The sequence below is a fragment of the Ovis canadensis genome, chromosome 23, assembly GCF_042477335.2.
Source record: "Ovis canadensis isolate MfBH-ARS-UI-01 breed Bighorn chromosome 23, ARS-UI_OviCan_v2, whole genome shotgun sequence".
Classification (NCBI taxonomy): Eukaryota; Metazoa; Chordata; class Mammalia; order Artiodactyla; family Bovidae; genus Ovis; species Ovis canadensis.
The window spans coordinates 38,366,984-38,393,673 of NC_091267.1; the positions used below are offsets into that span (position 1 = coordinate 38,366,984).

General features: G+C 42.4%; 1 protein-coding gene across 2 annotated transcripts in view; it reads left to right on the top strand.

The window, feature by feature from the left end:
- GAREM1 (GRB2 associated regulator of MAPK1 subtype 1) overlaps positions 1-26,690 on the top strand; it is a 236,750-nt gene that overhangs the window by 73,407 nt on the left and 136,653 nt on the right. For both annotated transcript variants that reach the window (XM_069568936.1, XM_069568937.1), the window contains exon 2: positions 6,997-7,137. In XM_069568936.1, the coding sequence (XP_069425037.1) occupies positions 6,997-7,137 (141 nt within the window). The remainder of the gene's footprint in view (positions 1-6,996; positions 7,138-26,690) is intronic.

Sequence of the window (26,690 nt, forward strand, 5' to 3'; positions counted from 1 at the left end):
TTTTCTGAATGTAGAAATAACACCAGAAAGAATGAAGAGATGGAGCCAAAGCGAAACAACGCCTAGCTGTGGGTGTAACTGGTGATGGAGTAGAGTCCAGTGCTGTAAAGAGCAATATTGCATAGGAACCTGGAATGTTTGGTCCATGAATCAAGGTAAATTAGAAGTGGGTTAAACAGGAGATGGCAAGTGTGAACATCGACATTTTAGGAATCAGTGAACTAAAATGGACTGGAATGGACAAATATAACTCGGATGGCCATTATATCTACTACTGTGGGCAAGAATCCCTTAGAAGAAATGGAGTAGTCCTCACAGTCAACAGAAGAGTCCGAAATTCAGTACTTGGGTGCAATCTCAAAAATGACAGAATGATCTCTGTTCGTTTCTAAGGCAAATCATTCAATATCATGGTAATCCAAGTCTATGCCAAACCACTAATGCTGAAGAAGCTGAAGTTGAACACTTCTATGAAGACCCACAAGACCTTTTAGAATTAACACCCAAAAAAGATGTCCTTTTCATTATAGGGGACTGGAATGCAAAAGTAGGAAGTCAAGAGATACCTGGAGTAACAGGCAAATTTTCCCTCAGAGTACAGAATGAAGCAGGGCAAAGGCTAACAGAGTTTTGCCAAGGGAACGGACTGGTCATAGCAAACACCCTCTTCCAACAACACAAGAGAAGGCTCTACACATGGACATCACCAGATGGTCAACACCAAAATCAGATTGATTCTGTTCTTTGCAGCCAAAGAAGGAGAAGCTCTATACAGTCAGCAAAAACAAGACTTGAGATCTCTTCAAGAAAATTAGAGATAACAAGGGAACATTTCTTGCAAAGATAGACACAATAAAGGACAGAAATGGTGTGGACCTAACAGAAGCAGAAGATATTAAGAAGCAGCAGCAAGAATACACAGAAGAACTATACAAAAAGATCTTCATGACCCAGATAACCACAATGGTATGATCACTCATGTAGAGCTGGACATTTTGGAATGTGAAGTCAAGTTGGGCCTTAGGAATCATCACTACAAACAGAGCTAATGGAGGTGATAGAATTCCAGTTGAGCTATTTCAAATCCTAAAAGATGATGCTGTGAAAGTGCTGCATTCAATATGCCAGCAAATTTGGAAAGCTCAGCAGTGGCCACAGGACTGGAAAAGGTCAGTTTTCATTTCAATCCCAAAGAAAGGCGATGCCAAAGAACGTGCAAACTACTGCACAATTGCACTCAGTTCAGTTCAGTTGCTCAGTTGTGTCCAACTTTTTGCAACCCCATGGAGTGCAGCATACCAGGCTTCCCTGTCCATCACCAACTCTGGGAGCTTACTCAAACTCATGTCCATTGAGTTGGTGATACCATCCAACCATTTCATCCTCTGTCCTCCCCTTCTCCCGCCTTCAGTCTTTGCCACTATCAGGGCCTTTTCCAATGAGTCGGTTCTTCACATTCATCTCACATGCCAGCAAAGTAATGCTCAAAATTCTCCAAGCCAGGCTTCAACAGTACGTGAACCATGAACTTCCAGATGTTCAAGCTGGATTTAGAAAAGGAACCAAAGATCAAATTTCCAGCATTTGGTGGATCATTGAAAAAACAAGAGAGTTCCAGAAAAAGTTACATATATTCAGTTACATTCATATTCTTGTTCAGGTTCTTTTTCATTATTGATTATTATGATATTTTGAATATAGTCCCCAGTGCTGTTTTTCTTTTTTATATTGAGTAGTGTATATCTGTTAATTCTGGACTCTTAATTTACCCCTCTCCCTCACCTTTCTCCTTTGATAAACATAATTTTGTTTTCTATGCCTATGAGTCTCTGTTTTGGAAATAAGTTCACTTGCATCATAGTTTTAGATTCCAAACGAAAGTGATATCATATGATATTTGTCTTTCTTTGACTTAACTCCATTAGTATGATAATGTCTAGGTCCATCTATATGGCTACAAAAGGCATTATGTCATTCTTTTTTATGGCTGAGTAATATTCTATTGTATACATATCCCACATCTTCTTTATCTTTTTATCTGTCAGTGGACATTTAGGCTACTCCCATATCTTAGCTATTGTAAATAGTGCTGCAGTGAACATTAGGGTGCCTGCATCTTTTCAAATTAGAGTTTTGTCTTTTCCTGATATTTGCCCAGGGATGGGATTGCTGGATCATATGTTAACAGTTTTTAGTTCTTTAAGGAACCTCTTTACTGTTCTCCATCTTGCCTGTAACAATTTACATTCCCACCGACAGTTTAGGGGGGTTCCCTTTTCTCCATACCCTCTCCAGCATTTATTGTTTGTAGACTTTTTGATGATGGTTATTCTATTGGTGTGAAGTGAGTAATACTTCATTGTTGTTTCGATTTGTATTTCTCTAATAATTAGTGAAATAGCTCAACTGGAATTCCACCACCTCCACTAGCTTTGTTCATAGTGATGCTTTCTAAGGCCCACTTGACTTCACATTCCAGGATGTCTGGCTCAAGGTGAGTGATCATACCATCGTGATTATCTGGGTTGTGAAGCTCTTTTTTGTACAGTTCTTCTCTGTATTCTTGCCACCCCGTCTTAATATCTTCTACTTCTGTTAGGTCCATACCATTTCTGTCCTTTATCGAGCCCATCTTTGCATGAAATGTTCCCTTGGTATCTCTAATTTTCTTGAAGAGATCTCTAGTCTTTCCTATTCTGTTGTTTTCCTCTATTTCTTTCCATTGATTGCTGAAGAAGGCTTTCTTATCTCTCCTTGCTATTCTTTGGAACTCTGCATTCAGATGCTTACATCTTTCCTTTTCTCCTCTGCTTTTCACTTCTCTTCTGTTCACAGCTATTTGTAAGGCCTCCTCAGACAGCCATTTTGCTTTTTTGCATTTCTTTTCCATGGGGATGGTCTTGATCCCTGTCTCCTATACAATGTCACGAACCTCCGTCCATAGTTCATCAGGCACTCTATGTATCAGATCTAGGCCTTTAAATCTATTTCTCACTTCCACTGTATAATCATAAGGGATTTGATTTAGGTCATACCTGAATGGTCTAGCGGTTTTCCCTACTTTCTTCAATTTCAGTCTGAGTTTGGCAATAAGGAGTTCATGATCTGAGCCATAGTCAGCTCCCAGTCTTGTTTTTGCTGACTGTATAGAGCTTCTCCATCCTTGGCTGCAAAGAATATAGTCAGTCTGATTTTGGTGTTGACCATCTGGTGATGTCCATGTGTAGAGTCTTCTCTTGTGTTGTTGGAAGAGGGTGTTTGCTATGACCAGTGCATTTTCTTGGCAGAACTCTATTAGCCTTTGCCCTGCTTCATTCCATATTCCAAGGCCAAATTTGCCTGTTACTCAAGGTATCTCTTGACTTCCCACTTTTGCATTCCAGTCCCCTTATAAAGAAAAGGACATCTTTTTCGGGTGTCATTTCTAAAAGGTCTTGTAGGTCTTCATAGAACCATTCAACTTCAGCTTCTTCAGTGTTCCTGGTTGGGGCATAGGCTTGGATTACCGTGATATTGAATGGTTTGCCTTGGAAACGGACAGAGATCAGTCTGTCGTTTTTGAGATTGCATCCAAGTACTGCATTTCAGGCTCTTTTGTTGACTATGATGGCTACTCCATTTCTTCTAAGGGATTCTTGCCCACAGTAGTAGATATAATGGTCGTCTGAGTTATATTCGTCCATTCCAGTCCATTTTAGTTCACTGATTCCTAGAATGTTAATGTTCACCCTTGCCATCTCCTGTTTGACCACTTCCAATTTGCCTTGATTCATGGACCTGACATTCCAGGTTCCTATGCAATATTGCTCTTTACAGTATCGGACCTTGCTTCTATCACCAGTCACATCCACAACTGGGTATTGTTTTTGCTTTGGCTCCATCCTTTCATTCTTTCTGGAGTTATTTCTCCACTGATCTCCAGTAGCATATTGGGCACCTACCGACCTGCGGTGTTCCCCTTGCAGTATCCTATCGTTTTGCCTTTTCATGCTGTTCATGGGGTTCTCAAGGCAAGAATACTGAAGTGGTTTGCCATTCCCTTCTCCAGTGGATGTGAACCGTGAACTTCCAGATGTTCAAGCTGATTTTAGAAAAGGCAGAGGAACCAGAGATCAAATTGCCAACATCCGCTGGATCATGGAATCAGCAAGAGAGTTCCAGAAAAACATCTATTTCTGCTTTGTTAACTATGCCAAAGCCTTTGACTGTGTGGATCATAATAAACTGTGGAAAATTCTGAAAGAGATGGGACTACCAGACCACCTAACCTGCCTCTTGAGAAACCTGTATGCAGGTCAGGAAATAAGTTAGAACTGGACATGGAACAACAGACTGGTTCCAAAAGGAAAAGGAGTACGTCAAGGCTGTATATTGTCACCCTGCTTATTTAACTTCTATGCAGAATACATCATGAGAAACACTGGGCTGGAAGAAGCACAAGGTGGAATCAAGATTCCCGGGAGAAATATCAATATCCTCAGATATACAGATGACACCACCCTTATGGCAGAAAGTGAAGAGGAACTAAAAAGCCTCTTGATGAAAGTGAAAGAGGAGAGTGAAAAAGTTGGCTTAAAGCTCAACATTCAGAAAACGAAGATCATGGCACGTGGTCCCATCACTTCATGGGAAATATATGTGGAAACAGTGTCCGACTTTATTTTTTCGGCTCCAAAATCACTGCAGATGGTGATTGCAGCCATAAAATTAAAAGACACTCCTTGGAAGGAAAGTTATGACCAACTTAGATAGCATATTGAAAATCAGAGACATTACTTTGCCAACAAAGGTCCTTCTAGTCAAGGCTATGGTTTTTCCATTGGTCATGTATGGATGTGAGAGTTGGACTGTGAAGAAAGCTGAGCACTGCAGAATTGATGCTGTTCAACTTGGACTCTTGAGAGTCTCTTGGACTGCAAGGAGATTTAACCAGTCCATTCTAAAGGAGATCAGTCCCGGGTGTTCTTTGGAAGGACTGATGCTAAAGCTGAAACTCCAATACTTTGGCCACCTCATGTGAAGAGTTGACTCATTGGAAAAGACCCTGATGCTGGGAAGGATTGGGAGCAGGAGGAGAAGGGGATGACAGAGGATGAGATGGCTGGATGGCATCACCGCCTCGATGGACATGAGTTTGAGTAAACTCCGGGAGTTGGTGATAGACATGGAGGCCTGGCGTGCTGTGATTCATGGGGTCGCAAAGAGTCGGCCATGAGTGAGTGACTGAACTGAATAATTAGTGATGTTGAACATTTCTTCTTGTGTCTGTTGTCCATCTGTATGTCTTCTTTGGAGAAATGTCTTTTGATATGCCCATTTTTTAATTGGGTTGTTTTTTTGATATGGAACTAAGTGAGCTGTTTTTATATTTTGTAAGTTAATCCCTTGTCAGTCACATTGTGAATATTTTCTCTCATTCTGTAAGTTGTCTTTTCATTTTCTTTCTGGCTTCCTTTGCTGTGTAAAAGTTCTTAAGTTTGATTAGGTTCCATCTGTTTATTTTTGCTTTTATTTCCATTAGTCTCGGAAGCAGATCCAAAAAAATATTGCTCTAACATATCAAAAAGGATTCTGCCAATGTTTTCTTTTCCTCTAAGAGTTTGAGAGTTACATCGTCTTACAATTAGGTCTCTAATCCATTTTGAGTTCATTTTTGTATATGATGTTGAAGAATGTTTTAATTTTATTCCTTTACATAGAACTGGCCAGTTTTCCCAGAAACACTTGCTATAGAGACTGTGTTTTCTCTATTTTGTATTCTTGCTTCCTTTGTTGTAGATTAATTAACCATAAGTGTGTGGGTTTATTTCTAGGCTTTCTGTTTGGTTCCATTGATTTATGTGTCTGTTTTTGTACCAGTACAGTACTAAAACATGTAAAATTTGAAAGGAGATTATAAGCATTTAATCTCAAGTACTGTTCAACAGAGAGAGATAAACTTAGAGATAAATTTTTTTATTTTTGGTAGTTATATTGTAGTGATTAAGAACATAAGCTTTGGGCAAATTCCCTGGCAATCCAGCGGTTGGGACCTTATGCTTTCACACACAAAGGCCTGGGTTCCACTCCAGTTTTAAGGAACTAGGGTCCCACGAGCCATGGTGCAGCCAAGAAAAAAAAAAAGAGCGTAAGCTTTGGAATCTGACCTAGGCTTGAATCTGCAGCTTTCTGCTCATTAAATCTGTGTGCTTAGACTATACATTTCTGTTTTAAAAAGTGATTTTGTTTATTTATGTATTTATCACATCTGAGCTGGGTCTTCGATACTGCATGGGCTTTCCTCTAGTTGCAGAGAGCTGGGGCTCCTCTCTAGTTGCAGTGTGCAGGCTTCTCCTTGCAGTGGCTTCTGTTGTGTGGAGCATGGGGTCCAGGCCAGGTGCACTTCAGTAGTTGCAGCACGAAGGTGCAGTTGTTGCGGCTCACCAGGCTCTAGAGACCAGGCTCAGTAGTTGTGGCTCATGGGTTCAGTTGCTCTGAGGCATGTGGGATCTTCCCAAGTCAGGGATTGAACCCATGTCTTCCATGCAATGGCAGGTGGATTCTTTACCACTGAGCCACCAGGGAAACCCCTATACTTAACATTCTGAACCTTCATTTTTCTTGCCTGTAAATAAGGAACAATATCTGCCTCATAATGTTATTCTATTACATTGAAATAATATATAAAACATTTAATTAGATGTGCTCAGTATATTGTTGGCACTCAGTATGTGTTTATTTTATTATATTATTGTTGAAATACCACTAAGATAGAATGAGGTATTTGACAATCTCTTTGCAGATAAATGGGAAACATTTTTATGGAATCCTGTGTATAGTTGTCAACTTGGCATGGAATGCCTTTTTTTAAATTGCTGACTCAAAAGTGGACTTTATCTCATCTTGGGATGAACTATCAACTTCTCCATTAGTGAACTTATAACTAATGAAATTGTGTTGCAGAGAATGGAGTAAGCAGATGCTAATTCTGTTTCTTATATAAAATTTGTTTTCCAGGAGAATGCATAGAAGGGCTGCGGGAAAATGACTACCTTCTGATTCACTCGTGCCGTCAGTGGACCACCATCACTGCCCATAGCTTGGAGGAGGGCCACTATGTCATTGGGCCAAAGATAGAGATTCCGGTACATTATGCAGGTAAAGCTCCTCTCAAGGGACAGGGCCAGGGAAGGGTACTTGAATATGCTAATTTTCTCCTCTACGGTGAGAAAATAGGAGAGTTATCTATAAACTAGAGGATATAAAGACTTGGACAAAGAAGAACAAAACACCTTGGTTACCAGATTCATTTTGTCATGGGAATTTCTAATTAATGCATGTACTTAAGCATGAATTCTTTTTTTTTTTTTTCTTTAATGATCTTGTGCATTTTTTAAACTTTTTATTTTGTGCTGGAGTATAGCCAGTTAACAATGTTGTGAAAGTTTCAGGTGGACTGCAAAGGGACGCCGCCGTACATGTACCTGTGTGCGTTCTCCCCCAGACTCCCCTCCTCTCCAGGCTTCCACATAACATTGAGCAGAGTTCCCTGTTAAGCACAAATTCTTCTTAGATATTCATAAAATAAAAATGTTACAAAGATCTTCTTTGGAAAGGCAGTCCATATGTGTAGGCAGCCTCTGAGCACAAGGATCTCTGAATTAACCTGAGCACAATTTGTGAATGACTTTGATTTACCATTGCATAAACAAGCATTATGGTCTGGTTTTAAAAGTATTGAAAAGTCAGATCCTGCACATGTCCTTCTGCAAAGGAGCATTTAGAACAGACAGCAGAGGTGACCTCACTGCTTTAGTTGAATCAAGATATTAGCTTCTTTCCTGCCTCATTGGGAATTCCATTCAGTGTAACATGTTACTGTTGCATTTATTTAACTAATTTTTAACTAGTTTAGTTAACATATTTGTTAACTAATTTTACTATTATTTAACTAATTCCTTTCCATGCCATTTAACTAATCTTTCTTAAGGGCTTTCTAAGTACTAGCACTGTTCTAGGAATTGAGGATCCATCTAGTATCTTGAATCCATTTTCAATAGTGGCAGTTTATACATGCAGTTTTTAAAAAGCATTTTATATATATATATATATATATATATATATATCCCCTATACTTCCTTCTGTTCCTCGTAGTTCATTATGTGAAGGCTCTTTTTCTTTTTCTCTACTATCATTAATGTTTCAAAAGTCTGTAGCAGGACGCCCTAGACCTCTGTCATGTTTTTGAGCGAAACCTCTGCATTGCCCAGAGAGTTGTCTGTCTGGAACAGGGGCTTCACTGTATTCCCGCTGCCTAGAACAGCAGTAATTGGTATGTGCTCAGTAAATATTTATGGGATGTAAGAATGGTTTGGTCCCCCTCTTGTTTCTAGGAGTCTTCATTGCTGGATATGACCTAGGAGTCACTAAACTTCTCAAAATCCTTATTACAGAAAAAATTTTAAGAAAAGATTTCTGTTGCCTGAAACCCTGTCCTAGAATTCTCTTTCCCAGCCATAGGAGTAGCCTTCATAGAAAAAGGAGGAACATACAGCTACAGAAAGTGTTAAGAGTGAGCTTGGGAGCCAGGCAGAGGGACAGAGAATGAACGAGAGCCTCCACCTGCCTGGCCTCTCCTGCCAGTGGTCACATGACAGGTGAGTTCCATGCTCGTTTTAGCCGGGCCAAAATGATGGCTCCGGTAGTTCGTGGAAAACCAAGGAGGAAGATGTAAGGTTGTGATTCAGATGAATAAATTTACCTAATCGGTTGTGTTCTTTCAATAGACTGGCTTTTAGTCTTTCCCCCAAACCCTTGTGAATAGCTCTGTGGCATTGCTTGTCCCAAACGAATGTTGTCATTTGATCAGATGTGCAGATTTCTTTAGAGACCCCATACGCCACCAGTCTCTCTAACTTACTGCTCAGAGCTCTCATGCTCTGATTCTAGTCCGCTTCTCCAGACCTAGCTTTTCCACTCTGAAGAGCGGGCCTTCCCCTCTGGCTAGCTTAGTCACTTTCCTGTGTCCGGGACACTCTGAGTGCTTTTCCGTGTAACCATTCCCCGGCCAGAGTTGCCTTCCTCAGCCCTGCTTCCATCAGAGCCTGTCGTTTCATCAGGAGTCGTCCCCATGTTGTCTCCTGATGTGTTTCCCTTGTATCACGTGCATTTGGTTTCACTGCATTACCTTTTCCTTGTGCTTAGTCACTCAGTCATGTCCACTCTTTGTGACCCCATGGACTGCAGCCCACTTGGCTTCTCTGTCCATCGGATTCTCCAGGCAAGAATATGGGTGTGGGTTGCCATTTCCTCCTCCAGGGGATCTTCCTGACCCAGGAATCGAACCCATGTCTCCTGTGTCTCCTGCTTTGCAAGCGGATTCTCTACCTGCTGAGCCATTGCCTGCACCCATACTTGCCAGTTGGACTGTACACTCCTTAACAAGTGAGACTAATTCAAAAAGCCTTTGTGAGTCCTTTGGATCTGTACACAAAAGATACAATTCTTCATGGCTGTGGATGTTCCATCCAGGGATCTCAAACTTGGCTACATATCTGGGAATCACCTGGGAAGCTTTAAAAATGACTGATGCATTTTCCACTTCCAAGATTCTGATTTAATTGGCTTTGAGTGTGGGCTGAGCATCAGGGTTTTAATAGCTCCTCTTGTTATTCAGCCAAGGTTGGAAATCCTTTGTTCTGGAGTGGGCATTCACTGTGTCAGATGATGAGATTTCCCCAAACACCTGCAAATACTTGGAAATGTTTTATTGTTCTAAATATATATATATATTTTTAACATTCATCTTCCATTGGGATAAAAGGTGGTATGTCAACAGCTTACTCTTTATCTGCATGAAAAGTGATAGTCCACTTAATTGGGAACCCCAGGCAGTATATTGCAAATGACACTTTTTCATTTTTAAAGTAAAGTTGAGGTGCCCAGGCTAAAAGGAAACATGAGCACCAAGATTGCACCACTTTACATGAAAAGAAAGAAAACAAAGGAAGAAAACTTTGAAATGGAACTCTTAGTTCAAGTTGCTGTAACAAAATTCCATAGACTGGATGGATTGTAAACAAAAGAAATTTATTTCTTGAGAAGTCCAAGATCAGAGTGCCAGCACATCTGATGTCTGGTGAGAGCCCACTTTCTGGTTCTCGGATGGTTATTTTCTTGCTGGGTCCTGATATGGTAGAGAGAGAGAGGAAAAAGAAGAGACATCAAGAGTGAGAGAGAACAATCAGCTTTCCCAAGTCTATTCTTAGAAGGGCACTAATCTCATTCATGAAGGCTCCACCGTCAGGACTAATTGCCCTCCAAAAAACCCACCTCCAAATTCCATCACATTGGGGATTTAGCCTTCAGCATCTGACTTTGGGAGGATGTAAACATTCAGTCCATAGCAAGGAACCACTGTTTTATGAGACTTGATAAAATCATTTCAAAGAACATCCTCAGGTATATTTTATTTCAAAGGATTTATGACCAACTCCAGCCTTTGGAAGAAAGAAAGCATAAAGTAAATAGTGGAGGCTAAAAATACCATTTATGTCTCTGGTTTACTAGTGTTCTAATTTTAGTTATTAGAAGAAACACTTATTCATGCATATTTCACTAATTTGTTATAACTTCATTTACATTGAGAGTCATCACTCATTCTTTGAGAAAAATTAATTAATAAATACATTTGATGTAGGAATAAAATCTACCAGCTTTGTAATCAGCCTAGTTGGATTGCTGATTGTGCCACTTACTATGTGTATTTGGGCAAGTTACTCCACCTCTCTGGATCTAAATTTCCTCATCTGTAAAGTGGAGACAATGAGTGCCTTTCTCTTTGGGTGGTTGTGAAGATTAAAAGAGGTGATGCCAGTTAAGCACCTTTCTGAGTTCTTGTCAGTATAGTCACTCAGTCGAATCTGACTCTTTGCAACCCCATGGCCTGTAGCCCTCCAGGCTCCCCAGTCCATAGGATTCTCCCAGGCAAGAATACTGGAGTGGGTTGCCATTTCCTTCTTCAGGGGGTCTTCCCAACTCAGTAATCATACCCCAGTCTCCTGCATTGCAGGCAGATTCTTTACCACTGAGTGAAGTCGGAAATGCTTACTATTAATACTTACCAAGTGCTCCATGGTGTTAATGGTGGTGATTATCGTTTCGATAGCACAGTGTTTCTGAAGATTTAACTCTTGGTTTTGAAGTACAGATTACAAGTTGAATTACTTTTCTGCTCATTAAAGCAGATTGACACCCCTCAGAGTTGTTTTGGCTACTGTTTTGTTGTTGTTTTAAACTTCTTATTTTGAGGCTGCAATAGTATGATAGATTCCTTTATATTATTTACCCATTTTTGACCATCATTTTGCCATGTTTGTTGTATTCTTTTCCATCTCTTTCTCTACATGTGTGCACACTCCCACACACACCCATATTATTTATTTATTTACCCCAAATCTTCGGAGCAGACCACACACATCCCCCTTGTACTTCATTATGTGGTTCCTAAAAGCAAGGATATCCTCGTATGTGACCACAGCAAATTCAGGGTGTTTAATACTTTGATTTAATCTGCAGCGCATGTTCAGGTTTTGTCATTTGTCCCAGTAATATTTTTTTCCCTCCAGGACAGCCTCTAGTCTGAGACCACTTACTGTTTTTTCCTATCGTGTCCCTTTAGTCTCCTTTAATCTGGGACCGTTCCTCAGCCTTTCTCATGTTCCTTGACAATCTAGAAGCATGTGGGCAAGTTGCTTTTTAGAATAACCCTCACTTTGAGTTCCACAGGCTCTTCATGATTAGATTGAAATTATGCACTTTGGGCTGATTGTGTCCTCCTGGGTGAAATCACATCTGGAGACACGGGTGTCCCTCTATCCCTTATTGGTGACCTTGATTTTGATCACTCGGTTAAGACATCTGATTTCTCTGCTGTATGATTAGCATGTGCTTTGTGTTACTGGGAAGTTTGAAAGATTCTTTGAGATTCTGTGGGTATCCTGTTCCTTCTCTAACTCCCTACCCCCTTTTATTGAGCAGCTGTTGATGATACCTGTCTGATTCAATTGGTACTTTGAAGGTGGTAAAATAGTGCATTTCTAACTTAACTCCATCATTCCTTCTTCTGTGTGTTGTCGTTCTGCGTAAGGAAGAGCTGTTCCTCTCTCCCACTGTGCCTTTACTTACCTGTAATTATCAGCATGGAGTTACAGATTCTTTCTTCATGCAGGGGGTCAAAACATCTCCCTGTCCTTGTTTATTTTGATGCTCGGCTTGTCCATATGTTGCCATTTGGGTACCAGCTGGCCCATCCATCTTTATGACTTGCCGCCTTTGTCCTTATTTTCTGGTATAGGTGGCAGCTGTTTTTCTCCTTCTCAGTGTACCATTTCCATCGGGGCCACTGCGCTGTCCCGTCCCAGGCAACACCCCTTACTTTGTGGTCTGTCTAAATGGTGTCCCTTGGAGTTGTGCAGTACACAGCCTAGGCAGCCACACACAGCTCTAATCACATATATTCCAAAAAATAGCAAAACTCAGCATTTCTAGAAAAGTCACAATCCCGAGTGCCTTTCCCATATTTTTAATCAGATTTTCATGAAATTCTTCATGTGAAAAGAAAAGCTGTCATAAAATTTTCAGAGAAGAGAAATACGACTTGAAGTTCTTATCAGAATTACACTCTCACGTGGTAGTGATAAGAATCACCTTACTCTGAATTCTGAAATTATTAGATGTGCTTTGAGAAAAAAAAATAATAAAGACATCCCTCTTTCTGACAAAGTACATTTTTTATTTGGAATAAAAAGAATTTTCTTAGTTTAACAAACAGTTGATTCCGAGAGAGAAAATGTGTTTAGTCAGCATCATGTATTTTGCTAAAGCAGAGAAACCACTCAAGAAAAATTGGCATAGGGTTTAGAAATGTGATGGCCACTTTCACACGCATTTTAGTCAAAAGGCATCACAGATCAATTTTATCCAAGCTCTAACTCCTTGTTGCTACCGAAAGGGCAAAGATTTCCTATGGAATGTACAACGGGGAATTCGGAATTTTTCTGCATCCTCAGACCATCTAAACTCCTGCCTGGCCTACTCCACTGCTAACTCACCCTGAACATCTCCTACCTCCCCAGTTTATCTTGGCTTGTTAAACAACAACAACGAAACAAAACAAAATTCTTTTTAAAAATTAGAAAAAGGAACCTAGTGCAACTTAATTATAGCCAATAGTTTGTAAAGATGAATGATCTCCCTTTAACAGTTCAGATTTCTCTTCGTCAAATTCCTTTTGTCTCTACAGTTCAGAGCGATCAGTCAAGCTCACTCAACATTGCTTACACTAAAGCAAGTGTCTTGGGTTTAGGCTGAACCTTCCTAGGGTATTAGCCCTGATTTGGTATTCACAATTTGACATTTTGTCCGGTAAGACTAATGTAAACTTCAGACTCCACAAAAAGCTGGATATGCTGTTGCCTCTGGAATTTGCCCTTTTAAGCTCCAAGTTTCCAACTTATAAAATGGAAATTTTCCTTAGAAAATACCGTGAACATTCTCTGAGCTCTAATTTGCGTTATTGACTCAACAGCTTCCCTACCTCAAGATGAGTACTAAATGATGTTACCTCCTCATTCTCACCTCTCTCCTGAAAACTAGCCAGAAAGAGCTGTCTGGGGACAGATCTCTGAGAAGTCAGATGAATGAGAATGTGAGGCGTCTGTGTACCCATGGCCCACCACTTGGGGAAGTAGTGGGATTCTGCCTGGGTTTATGAAAATGCACATCATTCAGTGGCATGCTTGGTGTCTTCACCAAACAGACTGCCACTTGAACATAAGCATCTGAGATAAACCCCCGCCACATTTGGCTTCTATTTTTAAATTCTCAGCCTCCTGCAAATCCAGTGACTCTTTAATAAGCTAAAATAATCTCAGTACTTCCCTCCTCCAGTCAATCCTAAAGGAAATCAGCCCTGAATATTTGCTGCTGAAGCTGAAACTCCAGTGCTTGGCCATCTGATACAAAGCGCCAGCTCATTGGAAAAGACCCTGATCCTGGGAAAGATTGAAGGCAAGAGGAGAAGGGGGTGACAGAGGACGAGATGGTTAGATGGCATCACCAACTCCATGGACATGAATTTGAGTAAACTGCAGGAGATAGTAAAGGGCCGGGGAGCCTGGCATGCTGCGGTTCAGGGGGTCGCAAAGAGTCAAACACAGCTTAGCGACTGAACATCAACAACAGCTTCCCTCCTAGCTACAATATGTACACAAAGAAGTAACAGTGGAACCCAAGGTTAGTTAGAATTGCTTATGAAATCTGCAGGGCCCTTAGCAAGCACCTGCATTTATATCAGCAGTACCTGTTTTTAAAAATGTAGGATGTGCAGTGTCTGTCTCTCAGGCAAAATTATAGTAATGTGATATCTAACATAACCTTGAATTGTAATCACTGAACAAAAGAAAATGTTGAAACAAGCTAATTTTATTCTCCTGGGTTGTGAGTTTAATTAGTGTGAATCATCCATTTATAAAAGTAACTACTTGTTTAGAGCAGTATGTGTACTTTCCCTGTTACATGGTGTAACGCTTATGTGATAAAATGGAAAGTAACCAGTCTGTCTTTTAAAAAGTCCTCAGTACAAATATTGGGCTTCCCAGGTGCATCAGTGGTAAAGAATCCACCTGCCAGTGCAGGAGACTTGGGTTCGAACCCTTAGTCAGAAGATTCCCTGGAGAAGGAAACGGCAGTCTTGCTTGGGAAGTCCCATGGACAGAGAAGCCTGGTGGGCTATACTCCAGTGGTTTGCAAAAAAAAAAAAAGAGTCAAAGATGACTTAATGACTAAATAATAACAGTACATGGCAAGCAATATTATCCTAACCAGTTTTGCCAGTACCAGTAATAAATATTAGCTAAGAAATAACCCTTTTTCATAATTGAATCTTTAGGTCACAGTTAACAATAACTTAATTTTATTCATTGTTGCTTCCCTGGTGGCTCAGACAGTAAAGAATCTGCCTGCAATGGAAAAGACCTGGGTTTGATCACTGGGTTGGGAAGATCCCCTGGAGGAGGGCATGATAACCCACTCCAGTATTCTTGCCTGGAGAATCCCCATGGACAGAGGAGCCTGGCGGGCTTCAGGCCACAGGGTCGCAAAGAGTCAAACACAACTGAGCAACTAAGCACATATTCTTTTGTTGGGCTTCCCTGGTGGCTCAGTGGTAAAGAATCTGCCTACAGTGCAGGAGACACAGGAGATGCGGGTTCAGTCCCTGGGTTGGGAAGATCCCCTGGAGGAGGGCAATGGCAACCCGCTCCAGTATTCTTACACTGAAAATCCCGTGGACAGAGGAGCCTGGTGAGTTGTGGCCAATGCGGTCACAAAGAGTCAAACACAACTGAAGCAACTAACCACACACACACATTACATTCTTTGCTTGTTTGTCTTCATGTAACTTTCACAACAAACCCACGAGACAGGTTCTATTTTCTGTATTTGTGCACCAGTGAGAACTGAAGTTTAAAGACATTAAGGATCTTGTAATATTACCCAGCTAATGGGTGTGATTGGAACTCAGGACTTGCAGCTCCACAACCTGTTTCCCTCACCGCAGTTCCTCTTGAATGTGCTAGAAGGCACTTCCACACGGAAGTCATCCTGACCATCACAGAGAAGAGAGATCTGTTAGAATTTGCTGGTAAATTTAGTAAAGCTTCTGCTCTTCTCTCCTTTCACCCAGCTCCCCACGTGTATCCTGACTCTAGGGGGAAACTAAGGAAACGTATATTTATCTTGACCTTTTCTAGATTTATAAGTCATCTGCATACAGGTGACATTCTCATCTCTCAAGTAAATTACAGAAAGTGGCAAAGACAGAAGAGCTGCATGGAGAGCCCGGGGCCGGGGAGGGGATGGAAGGAACCTGGGGGGCTTCCTACCCAAGTCTGGAGGCCCAGGGAGAGGGTCTTTTAAGTGTGACTGAGGACATTGGTGGTCTTCTAATGGACATTCTCAGTGAATAAATGGGAGAAAAATCAGACTTCACGAGGGGGTTAAAAATGAGTGGAAGGTGAGACAGCAGGCATGGATAACTATGTTTGTCACAGTATGTTAAAAAAAAAAAGCTGAGGGAGAGGACATAGGAGTGAAAGGCTTCTAATCTTTTTTTTTTTTTTTTAACAATAACAGAGTTGGAGGCATCTTTCTTGGTTGGAGGATTACTCAAGAGAGGATAAAGGGGGAAACTAATATAATAGCCCAGTGTCTAGGAAGTTGTCTCTGCCGATGTTTCCACTTCTTTGTGATGTAGTTGGCGTAGCTACTGTAACATAATGTTTGTGGTCAGAGGTCGGATGAATTGTTTCTTTCACACTTGGGTGTCGCCCAGATGTTTTAACTCAAAACAAAGAATTTAATGTAAGCATCAACCTTTGATAGAAGAATGACTTGAGGATTGTTGTCAGCCTTTGGTATAGCTTTCTAGTTTTACTTCTAAACACTTAAGAATAATAACCCAAGTAAACTAGAATGTGAGTGGTTTTCATCCTGAGATGACATTTGGGAATTATCTTGATTTTGTATTAGGTGTGATTCTTGTGTTACAGTTTTGAAGGAAAACATCCTTATTTGTTAGAGACACACTGAATTATTTAGGGGAGGGGAATATGATTTTCATGTATAATATACTTCAAAATCAAACATCAACAGAGATGAATATTGGGCAGGCTGTTCAAGTTGTTTAGTCTAGGTAAAGGCTAGATGGTATTCATTTTTTGTATGTTTCAAAATTTTTTGTAATAAAAAGGGGAAAAGGACTCCCTGACAACAACCAGCAGCAAAGTGAATTTTTGTGTCCAACTCTTCAGTGGTATTCGTAACAAAACCATTCCTACCTCAGTCCTTGAACCCTACTTACAGCCTTAAGTAGTTTCTGGAGGGGTAAAAGTTCACCTTTCCCTGGGTTGTTCTGTTCCAGGGTCAAGTGTAGAAACAGCCCAGTGCGAGGTGAACCAGAGAGAAAGGATTCTCTTTTCACGTGGTGGAACCATCCCCAGCCTCCTTTGGGGGCTTGATTGCTCCCAGTCCATCGGCTTCTAGGGCTTGACCGAGTTGGTGGTGGTAATTTATGTATAGAGGCGAGGTGGTGGGTGAGTGTGTGTGTGTGTGAGTGAGATTTGAGATGAAAGGAAATTCTTTTGCATTAGTTTCTCCTTAAAATCAGAGCTCTATGGGAGAAATGGAAAGGGGGCATATGAGTAAATACGGGGCAGAGTCGGTCTCACAGTATGTGGCTTTTCTTGATCTATAAACATCGGTAAAAAACTTTCATAAAATATGAGAATCCCTCGATTGCTGTGTTCACTTTTCAGCCTGTTTACTCTCATAATCCTTGAAAATCACATACTGAATCTACACACACAAAATCTAAGCTCTGAAATGTAAAACAGAGTATGCAAACAGGGATGGTGTTTAGAGTTCAAAACTCCAGGTTGCTGTTTTCTCTCTTTTCTTCCCCCCGCCCCCCAGCTTATATGTCAGTCCCGAATGGAAAGTTAGTACTTGAAAGAAGATTACTCCAGCTCGAGTCTGGTTTAACCTATGAGATGATGTGATTAACATCAGGTGGAAAGTTTGAACAAGCTGCCTGTAACCACGCTGTTAATGGGGTGTTTATAACATGGGTGGGGATGGGTTCGTCTCACTTCGTAATTTGATTTCCATGTTGGATTTGTACCTCCGAGAGGTGGTGTAACCTTTTCAAAGGTTGCCTTTCAGCTTTAAAGAATTGCTTTGAGGGTTTTTTTTTTTGTTGTGGTGGTGGTTTTTTTTCTTTGCGGAAAACAGGCTTCATATGTTCCAAAACTGATGCAGTGCTGGTAAAGCTTCATGAAGTCACTTTGCTCCGCAACCCACTCCAGTACTCTTGCCTGGAAAATCCATGGATGGAGGAGCCTGGTGGGCTGCAGTCCAAGGGGTCGCTAAGAGTCAGACACGACTGAGTGACTTCACTTTCACTTCTTACTTTCATGCATTGGAGAAGGAAATGGCAACCCACTCCAGTGTTCTTGCCTGGAGAATCCCAGGGATGGGGGAAGCCTGGTGGGCTGCCGTCTATGGGGTGGCACAGAGTCAGACACAACTGAGGCGACTTAGCAGCAGCAGCAGCACTTACCTTTATGACTCACCCTCCAGGACAGTCGTGTGCTGGCCTTCTGTTAAAGCTGTTACCCAACTGGGGAGTTATCAGGTGCGCTATCCACAGTGAAACGACAGACCACGTGTACCGTGTGAGCCTTTCTGACATTTAGGGCAAGAAGGAGATGATTCAGACACTCACATGTGCTTTTTTCCCAGAAGGTGTACCTCAGCAAGGTCTTCAACCTGTTAGGACTGGTTTACAGAACATCATGGGGTTTTGTCCCTAAGAGTGAGTCAAGCCAATGAGTGAGCGTGAGACAAACAAGAAACACAGAGCTCTTATCTTCTACACGTGAAAAATTGTTGTAGGTAAATGAGATGCCGTGGGCACATCAGTGTTTGAAATATTCCCTGTCTCCCCTCATGTCTTTTGCATCGCGTGAGCTTAATATTCAGTGGCCGTTGCATCTTTCTGTACAGTCCTTCACAGCATTTTCATCACCTCTGCATTCTTTATTTTTCTTTTTAAATTTTATTTTGTCTGCGTGGCATACTTTGTTGCAGTGTGCAGGCTCAGTAGTTGCAAGGCTCTGGCTTAGTTGCTCTGCAGCGTGCAGGGTCTTAGTTACCTGACCAGGGATCAAACCCGCGTCCCCCGCATTGAAGGGTTGATTCGAAACCACTGGACCACGGGGAAATCCCTCAGCTTTCTTACTTGTAGTAGTGAGGCCAGTCACCCAGAGAGGGAAATTTCAGTCCCTTGTCCACCTCATGCCTTTTTCTCTTTGCTCCTCAAAGTAATTGTGTGCCAAGTCTTGGCTTGTTTTTTTGTTGCTGTTGTTGTTGGCTTTTTGGTTTTGTTTTGTTTTGTTTTTTGTTTGCTGTGCTGGGTCTTCATTATAGCACACTGGACTTCTTTAGTGGTGGCATGTGGACCTACTTGTGGCATGAGCGATCGAGTTCCCTGACCAGGGATTGAACCCAGGGCCCCCTGCATTAGGGGCTCAGAGTCTTAGCCACTGGACCACCAGGGAAGTCCCCTGGCCAAGTCTTGTGGACACCACCTCCACAGCCCCTGCCGAAGCTGCTCCCCTTTTCCAGCCTGCTCTCACTGGGTCTCTGAAGACCCTCATGCCTCCTCCCTGTCCCCATCAGTCAGATTATTCTTTCTCAACTGCTGCTGTTATTTCGCCACTGACCAGGTAAGTACAGACTCTCTTCTAATCAGGGCCAGAATAGACTCAACTGGGAGCGCTGGTCTCTGATCCACACCTTGCCAGGCACCAGCCACAATGGCCTGTTTGCTATTCCCCAAATGGGCTGCACCCGCCTGCCGCACTCCATGCTGATCCTAGTCCTTGGATGGCTCACACTTCAGCCACCCCCAGCTTGTGAGCGTCTCCCTCACACACCACCTCCCTCAAGAAGCTTTTCCCAGTTTTCCACACCATATATACAGATAAGGTCCTTCCTGTGTGGAATCCTGTAGTAATTTGTGTCCAAGAGCATTTATTTCATGACCTTATTCTCCCCGCTTCTAAAGGCTCCTTGAGGACAGTCCTGTCCCTCATAGAACCTGGCACAAGCTTGGATGGTTTAAGGGCTCACTAAATATTTTTGACCGCATGGAACTTGAGTCATCTCTAAAGAATGAACTTTTTTTTTTCCCAGTCGGTTTACAAAGATGCCTGAGATGCCCAGAGAACAGTCTGATTTCCTTTCCCCTTGAAGCAGGCAGGTGTGGCTCTGAGCCCTTCTGTGACAGTGAGAGGGATGATTGTGATGCTCTTGATGGAGGCTCCAACTGTTGAATAAGGAGAGAGCAGTTCTGGTGGGGATGCGAGGTGAGGCCCTCCGGTCACCATTCCGGGAGAGGAGTCTTGACCGAGTGCCAGCTTGAGCAGAGCTGTGGGTTATGGACAGTGGTAAAGATAATTCAAGTGCTTTGTGGGTGAGAAGAGTGTTTGGAAAGGAAGGTTAGAAAGTCAGCTTGGAACAGATTTGAAGAGATTTGAGTTCTAGGATGAATAACAGGAACAGTAGTCTTTGTGCCTTGGAGGCAACAGCCCTCATAGTCTGTCTTTCAGAGGCCACCTCCTCCTACGCTGATTCAGAATGGTTGCTGAGAAATAAGAGAAAGAGAATAGAAAGTTGTTTGAATAGCCTGATGAAAAGATAAAGAAGACCTGACCTAGGCTGGAGGAAGTGCTGATGAGGTAAAAGTTGATATCGAGATGCAGGGGACAAGGAAAAAGAAAGATAATTCTTCTGAGTGTTTGGGTTTTTTTTTTTTTTTGGTCCAGTTTTTAAGAAAGCAGATTTTTGTTTTCAACCTCCCAGGCATAGGCCTTTCTCATGCATGCTTTTTCCTAATGGCTTTCATTTGTTTCTACCATTTTCTTTTTTGCTAAAAACACTCTTGCCTCTTAAAATGTTGTCAACAAAATAAATTTCAGGTTCTTCCTAAAAATAAATAGAGTAGGAAAGTAAAGATTAAGATTTCTTTTGAAGTGCTTTTGTGATCTTTTGGGGACACTCAGGGCCTTCTAGTAGATGTTTCCCATCACCTCAGGTACAGGAGGTGCTAGTGGTAACCTGTCTGCCAATGCAGGAAACGTAAGAGACATGGGTTCTTTCCCTGGCTTGGAAAGATCCCCCAGAGGAGGGCATGGCAACCCACTCCAGTATCCTTGCCTGGAGCATCCCGTGGACAGAGGAGCCTATCGGGCTACGGTCCATGGGATCGCAAAGAGTCAGACACGACCGAGATGACCTAGCACACACGCACTTAGACTTCCACATTGACAAGAATGTGCTCATCCTTTTAGTTTTTGAGCCTGCCAGGTAGTCAGGGATAGGAGTTCCAATGAAAAACGTGTTTGATACAAGGCATCAGATGAAAGGAGGGGAAAAAAATCTATACAAAAATCTAAAGGTCTAAAAGATTGATACCACAAAGATTTAATAGTTTGGCTTATATCTGGCAGTTACTTATTTCCTCCATGCAGTAGGAATTCTTCGTTCTGTGTGTCAAAATCTAGGAAACTTGAGTTTAGTGAAATAGTCTGGTCGTATGTTTCCATTGCTATGATAAAGATCTTCCTCTGTGAAAGGGAGTATGTGTTTCATAGGTTGATTTGTTAAGATCAAAACGTCTGCTGTGGAATCTGTCATAATTCTTAATAACTGTTACTTCCTTTATTTAAGAAAAAGAGTGTTTGTTTTCTTTCTTTGCTTTAACATAGACCCAAGTGCTCACGGAGAAGGCAATGGCAACCCACTCTGTACTCTTGCCTGGAAAATCCCATGGACGGAGGAGCCTGGTAGGCTGCAGTCCACGGGGTTACTAGGAGTCGGACACGACTGAGCAACTTCACTTTCACTTTTCATTTTCATGCATTGGAGAACGAAATGGCAACCCACTCCAGTGTTCTTGCCTGGAGAATCTCAGGAATGGGGGAGGCTCGTGGGCTGCCGTCTATAGGGTTGCACAGAGTCGGACACGACTGAAGCGACCTAGCAGCAGCAGCAGCAAGGTGCTCAACCAAGTTTGAGCAAGCAAGTTGTGAACTTCTACCCACCTCCCCTTCCCCAGGACATGTGGCAATACTGTGAGACACTTTTGGCTGTTGCAACAAGGGGAGGGGGACCTACTGTGACCTGGTGAGTAGAAACCAAGGATGCTGCTGATTATCCTGTAAGGCCCCGGAGGGCCTCCACTACAGAGACACCAGTGGTGCTGAGATGGAGAAAATCAGATAGCAATAATCATGTTGTTATTCAGTTCAGTTCAGTTGCTCAGTGGTGTCTGACTCTCTGCTACCCCATGGACTGCAGCGCGCCAGGCTTCCCTGTCCCTCACCAACTCCCGGAGTTTACTCAGACTCATGTCCATCGAGTCAGTGATGCCATCCAACCATCTCATCCTCTGTCGTCCCCTTCTCTTCCTGCCTTCAATCTTTCCTAACATCTGGGTCTTTTCAAATGAGTCAGTTCTTCGCATCAGGTGGCCAAAGTATTAGAGCTTCAGCTTCAGCATCAGTCCTTCAATGAATATTCAGGACTGATTTCCCTTAGGATTGACTAGTTAGATCTCCTTGCAGTCCAAGGGACTCTCAAGAGTCTTCTCCAGCACCACAGTTCAAAAGCATCAATTTTTTGGTGCTTAGCTTTCAGCATAAAATAGAGAATTTTTCAGCATAAAATGAGAACTTTTGATAATACAGCAGAAAATAAAAACTGATACAATAATATTATTTTATAACATTATATAATACATGTAACTGTAATATAATATTATTATATCAGTTTTATTTTATTTTGACAAAAATTCTGATTTTGCACAGCAGCTGCCAGGCAGACATGTCTTAGGAAAAAAATGTCAGGGTTGATTTGTAAAACATAAGAAGTTGCCCAGACTGAAAAAAAAGCATATGGAGCATTTTTTTGCTGTTCTCAAATTTCTGAATGGACACTGCATTCTGCACACACTCCCTGCTCCTGACAGCAGCATGGGTGTCATGGCAGGAAAATTCAGGGCACAGTGAAGGTTAAGACCCCTTTCAATACAAAGATTTGTTTAGCCTCCAGGACTACCCTGGCCCCTTCCTTCTCCCTTTTTATTAAAAAAGAAAAAGGTATATGTGTAAATGCCTGGAGTACGCAAATTTTAAGAGAACTAAAACGACATGGTAAAACCTGGTCTCTCTACTTCAGACTGCAGTATGTATGTATGTGTATAATATATGGTTCTTCAGATGTTGTTGAAATTAAGAATTTTATGTGTTTTATCTGGGGAAGGGTCCAGATCAGCCCTGCCTCCTCCAAATAGAAGTGTAGCATCATTTCACTATTGATCATCATTTCTCTATTGTTATAGCTTCTTTCTCATTTTAACAGAGTTCAGGCAGCTGCATAGGGAATCCAAGTCTAGGGGCCGAAGCTGCGCTGAAGCAGTACTGTTGCAGGTCTGGGGATCTTTCCAGACCCTGACTGAATAACTGGAAACACCTCCTGGACACTGGGCAGTGGGTGCAGAGGGTGGACAGACAAGTGGAGTGGAAGCAGTGTGTGTGTGTGGCGGGGGTGGGGGGGGTGGTTCTTTATCATACAGACCTGTGATGTCATTTCATGGTAGAAACAGGCCCCTTCCCAGATGAAAAAACCAGGGCTCTGGGATCCTGGCCAAGGTCCTGCTGTCAGTAGGTGGAGACTGAAACCCAGAGCCGTCCACCCATGAAGCCTGCCCACTACGCCCACAGCCTGCCTGCCACCTGCCCCGGGGGCCAGGTCACAGACTTCTGACAGGCCTTCTGGGTTTGGGTTGCACCCTGTCAGCATAAGCTCACCTCCATGATATTTTTTATCTGTGTTTCAGAGATAACCCTTTGGTAGCAGGTGGGGACGGCCCTCGGTGACTAGCAAATTGCATAGGTAAGGTGGAAGAGCCAGTATTACAGCCCATTGTTCCCGGGGCTGCTCCCCAGTCTATCCCAGCAGGTGGGTGAGTCTTGAAGAGACGGATACTATCTCAGGAATGAGACAGTGCACTGACTGGCTACAATTATCCTCTCTGTTTTTCCATCTTCCTCTACCTGGAGCCCTCTCGTCAGCCAGGACACACAAGTACTGTCCTTCCGCTCGTCCAGCAGGAAAAGCTCACAACTTTGAGGGTGTATTGTTCCTCCTCCCTCCCATGGGAGCGCCATGCAGAAAGGCCTCCTGTGTGTTCCCAGGGTGTAGAAGGGCTGGGGGTAAAAACCACGAACCCTATGTCCAGATAAAATGGCAGACAGCAGGGAAATGTCAAGTATGAAGGCACTGAAACTGAACCAGAGAATTCCCGGTATACATAACTTCACCTCAGCCCTGCTCTGCTCTGAACCCACACTCGTGGGTGGAGTGTTTCGTGGCGAGTGTGTCTTTTCTGTGAGGTAGTGGAAGGACTGTCAGGGGTGCACTTTGCCTGTTACAGGAACCATTAAGAAGCTGGTCTCTCGTTGATGCTGTGATTGTGGGGCGTTCCTGTGTGGCAGCTGTCGAGCGTGCTGCTGTGTAAAGAGGTGACGTCACTAGTGCCGCTGGTGTCCGGTCATCCCCGTCTGCTGTCTTAAGCAGCCGGGCACTCCAGACCTTGAATGACACTGAAGTGGCAGGAGCCTCCTTGGGTCAGCTCTGCGATTGCTGGCAGGCTCCAGATCATGGTCTCCTCCTGTCTTATGGCAAAAACCAATGCTAGCAGTGCAGTCTGGAAGACGATGAGGGTTCCTACTTTGATCTCTGCTCTTCTGTGGCTGTCTCAGTCCATTCAGGTCCCTATGACAAAATAATCACATACCAGGTGGCTTAGGAACAGCAGAAATTTACTTCTCACAGCTGTGGAGGCAGAGAAGTCCAAGGACATTGTGCCCATGTGGTCGGGATCTGGGAAAGGCCCTCTTCTGAACTGCAGATGGCTGACTTCTTGCTGTGTTCTCTCTTGGTGGAGGGGGCTGGAGAGCTCTGTGGGGTCTCTCTTATGAGAGCACTGATCTCATTCATGACAGCCCCCTCTCCTGACCTGAACATCTCCCACGAGTCCCACCTCCTAGTATCATCACATGAGCTTAGGATTTCAATGTATAAATGGGAGGGGGGAGAACATATTCAGTCCATAGCAGTGGCTTAACTGCTTGAATTTTAGTCCCCAACTAGAGTATGTAGTCTACCAAAGTGATAGTGTAGGGAGGAAGTTCATTGATCTGTTGCAACTTCTTAGGGGCTTTGTGATCATTTCTATATGTTGTCTAACTTTGCAGTGCCTCAGTTTCATCAGTTATAAAATAGGGGAAATAATAAACTATATATACTTGTTTTGAGACTTCCCAGGTGGGTCAGTTATAAAGAATCCACCTGCAATGCAGAAGATGCAGGTTCGATCCCTGGGTCGGGAAGATCCCCCTGAGAAGGAAATGGCAACCCACTCCAGTATTCTTGCCTGGGAAATCCCATGGACAGGAAATCTGGTGAGCTCCGGTCCATGGGGTCGCAAAGAATCAGACACAACTTAGTGACTAAACAAAAACAATATTTGTTTTTCAGCTGAAATGAGCTTAAAACTGATGCTTAGAAGAGCACCTGTCATATGCTGGGCATATGTGTTCTGTACAGCTGTTACTGTGTAGTTGATGTAGTAAGATAGAAAGGAAATGAGATTTCCAACATTGGAAAGGAGGAGAAAAACATATGATTGTCTCATTAGAAAATCCCAGTGAATCAACTGAACCAAAGATTATAAATAACCTTAGAATTTAGTGGTCAGATACAAGGTTAGGTTATAAAATCAATAATGCTCTCTAATACACTAGAAATCACTGAGTGGAAAATGTAATTTTTACACTGCATCCACAACACATTCTCATTTCCCTTGAAGGACCTTTCTCTTGATCTCAATGAAGATAGTTAAGCTTTGAGATGTCAACACATCTGTTACTCTGTGAGACAGGTGTTTCTTTGTTGGCATATGAAAACATGTTAAATCTTACGTATAGATTTGTTTTAACATTTAATATGTGCCTCCTACCTTTACATGGAGGATCTTATTTACAGATTTCTTCCAAAATTCTATTTTGAGATATCCTGATGAGTTCATACTATACTTTTAATTCAGTCATTTGTCTGAACATGGGGATGTGTGATGAGACAGTTTTCTTAAGATTATGGTCCAGATTTTTTTTAAACTAAGTGCATGCAAACTCTCTGTTAGAAATTAACCTTCCTGGCAACCTGTGTGTAGCTACAGTGGCGATTGTGGTAGTTCTTGCTCTGAGATGGACATAAGTCTCGACAAAACCTATGGATCACTCTACAGACAAAGTAGATATAAATTGGTTTGCAAAACTGAAAAAGACATGTGTACTCCAATGTTCATTGCAGCGCTATTTACAATAGCTACAGCATGGAAGCAACTTAGATATCCATCGACAGACGAGTGGATAGAGAAGCTGTGGTACATACATACTATGGAATACTCAGTTCAGTTCAGTTCAGTTCAGTCACGCAGTCGCGTCCGACTCTTTGTGACCCTGGGGACTGCAGCACTCCAGGCTTCCCTGTCCATCACCAACTCCCAGAGTTTACTCAAACTCACGTCCATTGAGTTGCTGATGCCATCCAACCATCTCATCCTCTGTCGTCCCCTTCTTCTCTTGCCCTCAATCTTTCCCAGCATCAGGGTCTTTTCAAATGAGTCAGTTCTTCCCATTAGGTGGCCAGAGTATTGGAGTTTCAGCTTCAACATCAGTCCTTCCAATGAACTGATTTCCTTTAGAATGAACTGATTGGATCTCCTTACTGGCCAAGAGTCTTCTCCAACACCACAGTTCAAAAGCATCAATTCTTCAAAGTTTAGCTTTCTTTATAGTGCACCTCTCACATCCATACATGACTACTGGAAAAATCATAGCTTTGACTAGACAGACCTTTGTTGGCAAAGTAATGTTTCTGCTTTTGAATATGCTGTATAGGTTGGTCATAACTTTTCTTCCAACGCGCAAGTGTCTTTTAATTTCATGGCTGAAGTCACCATC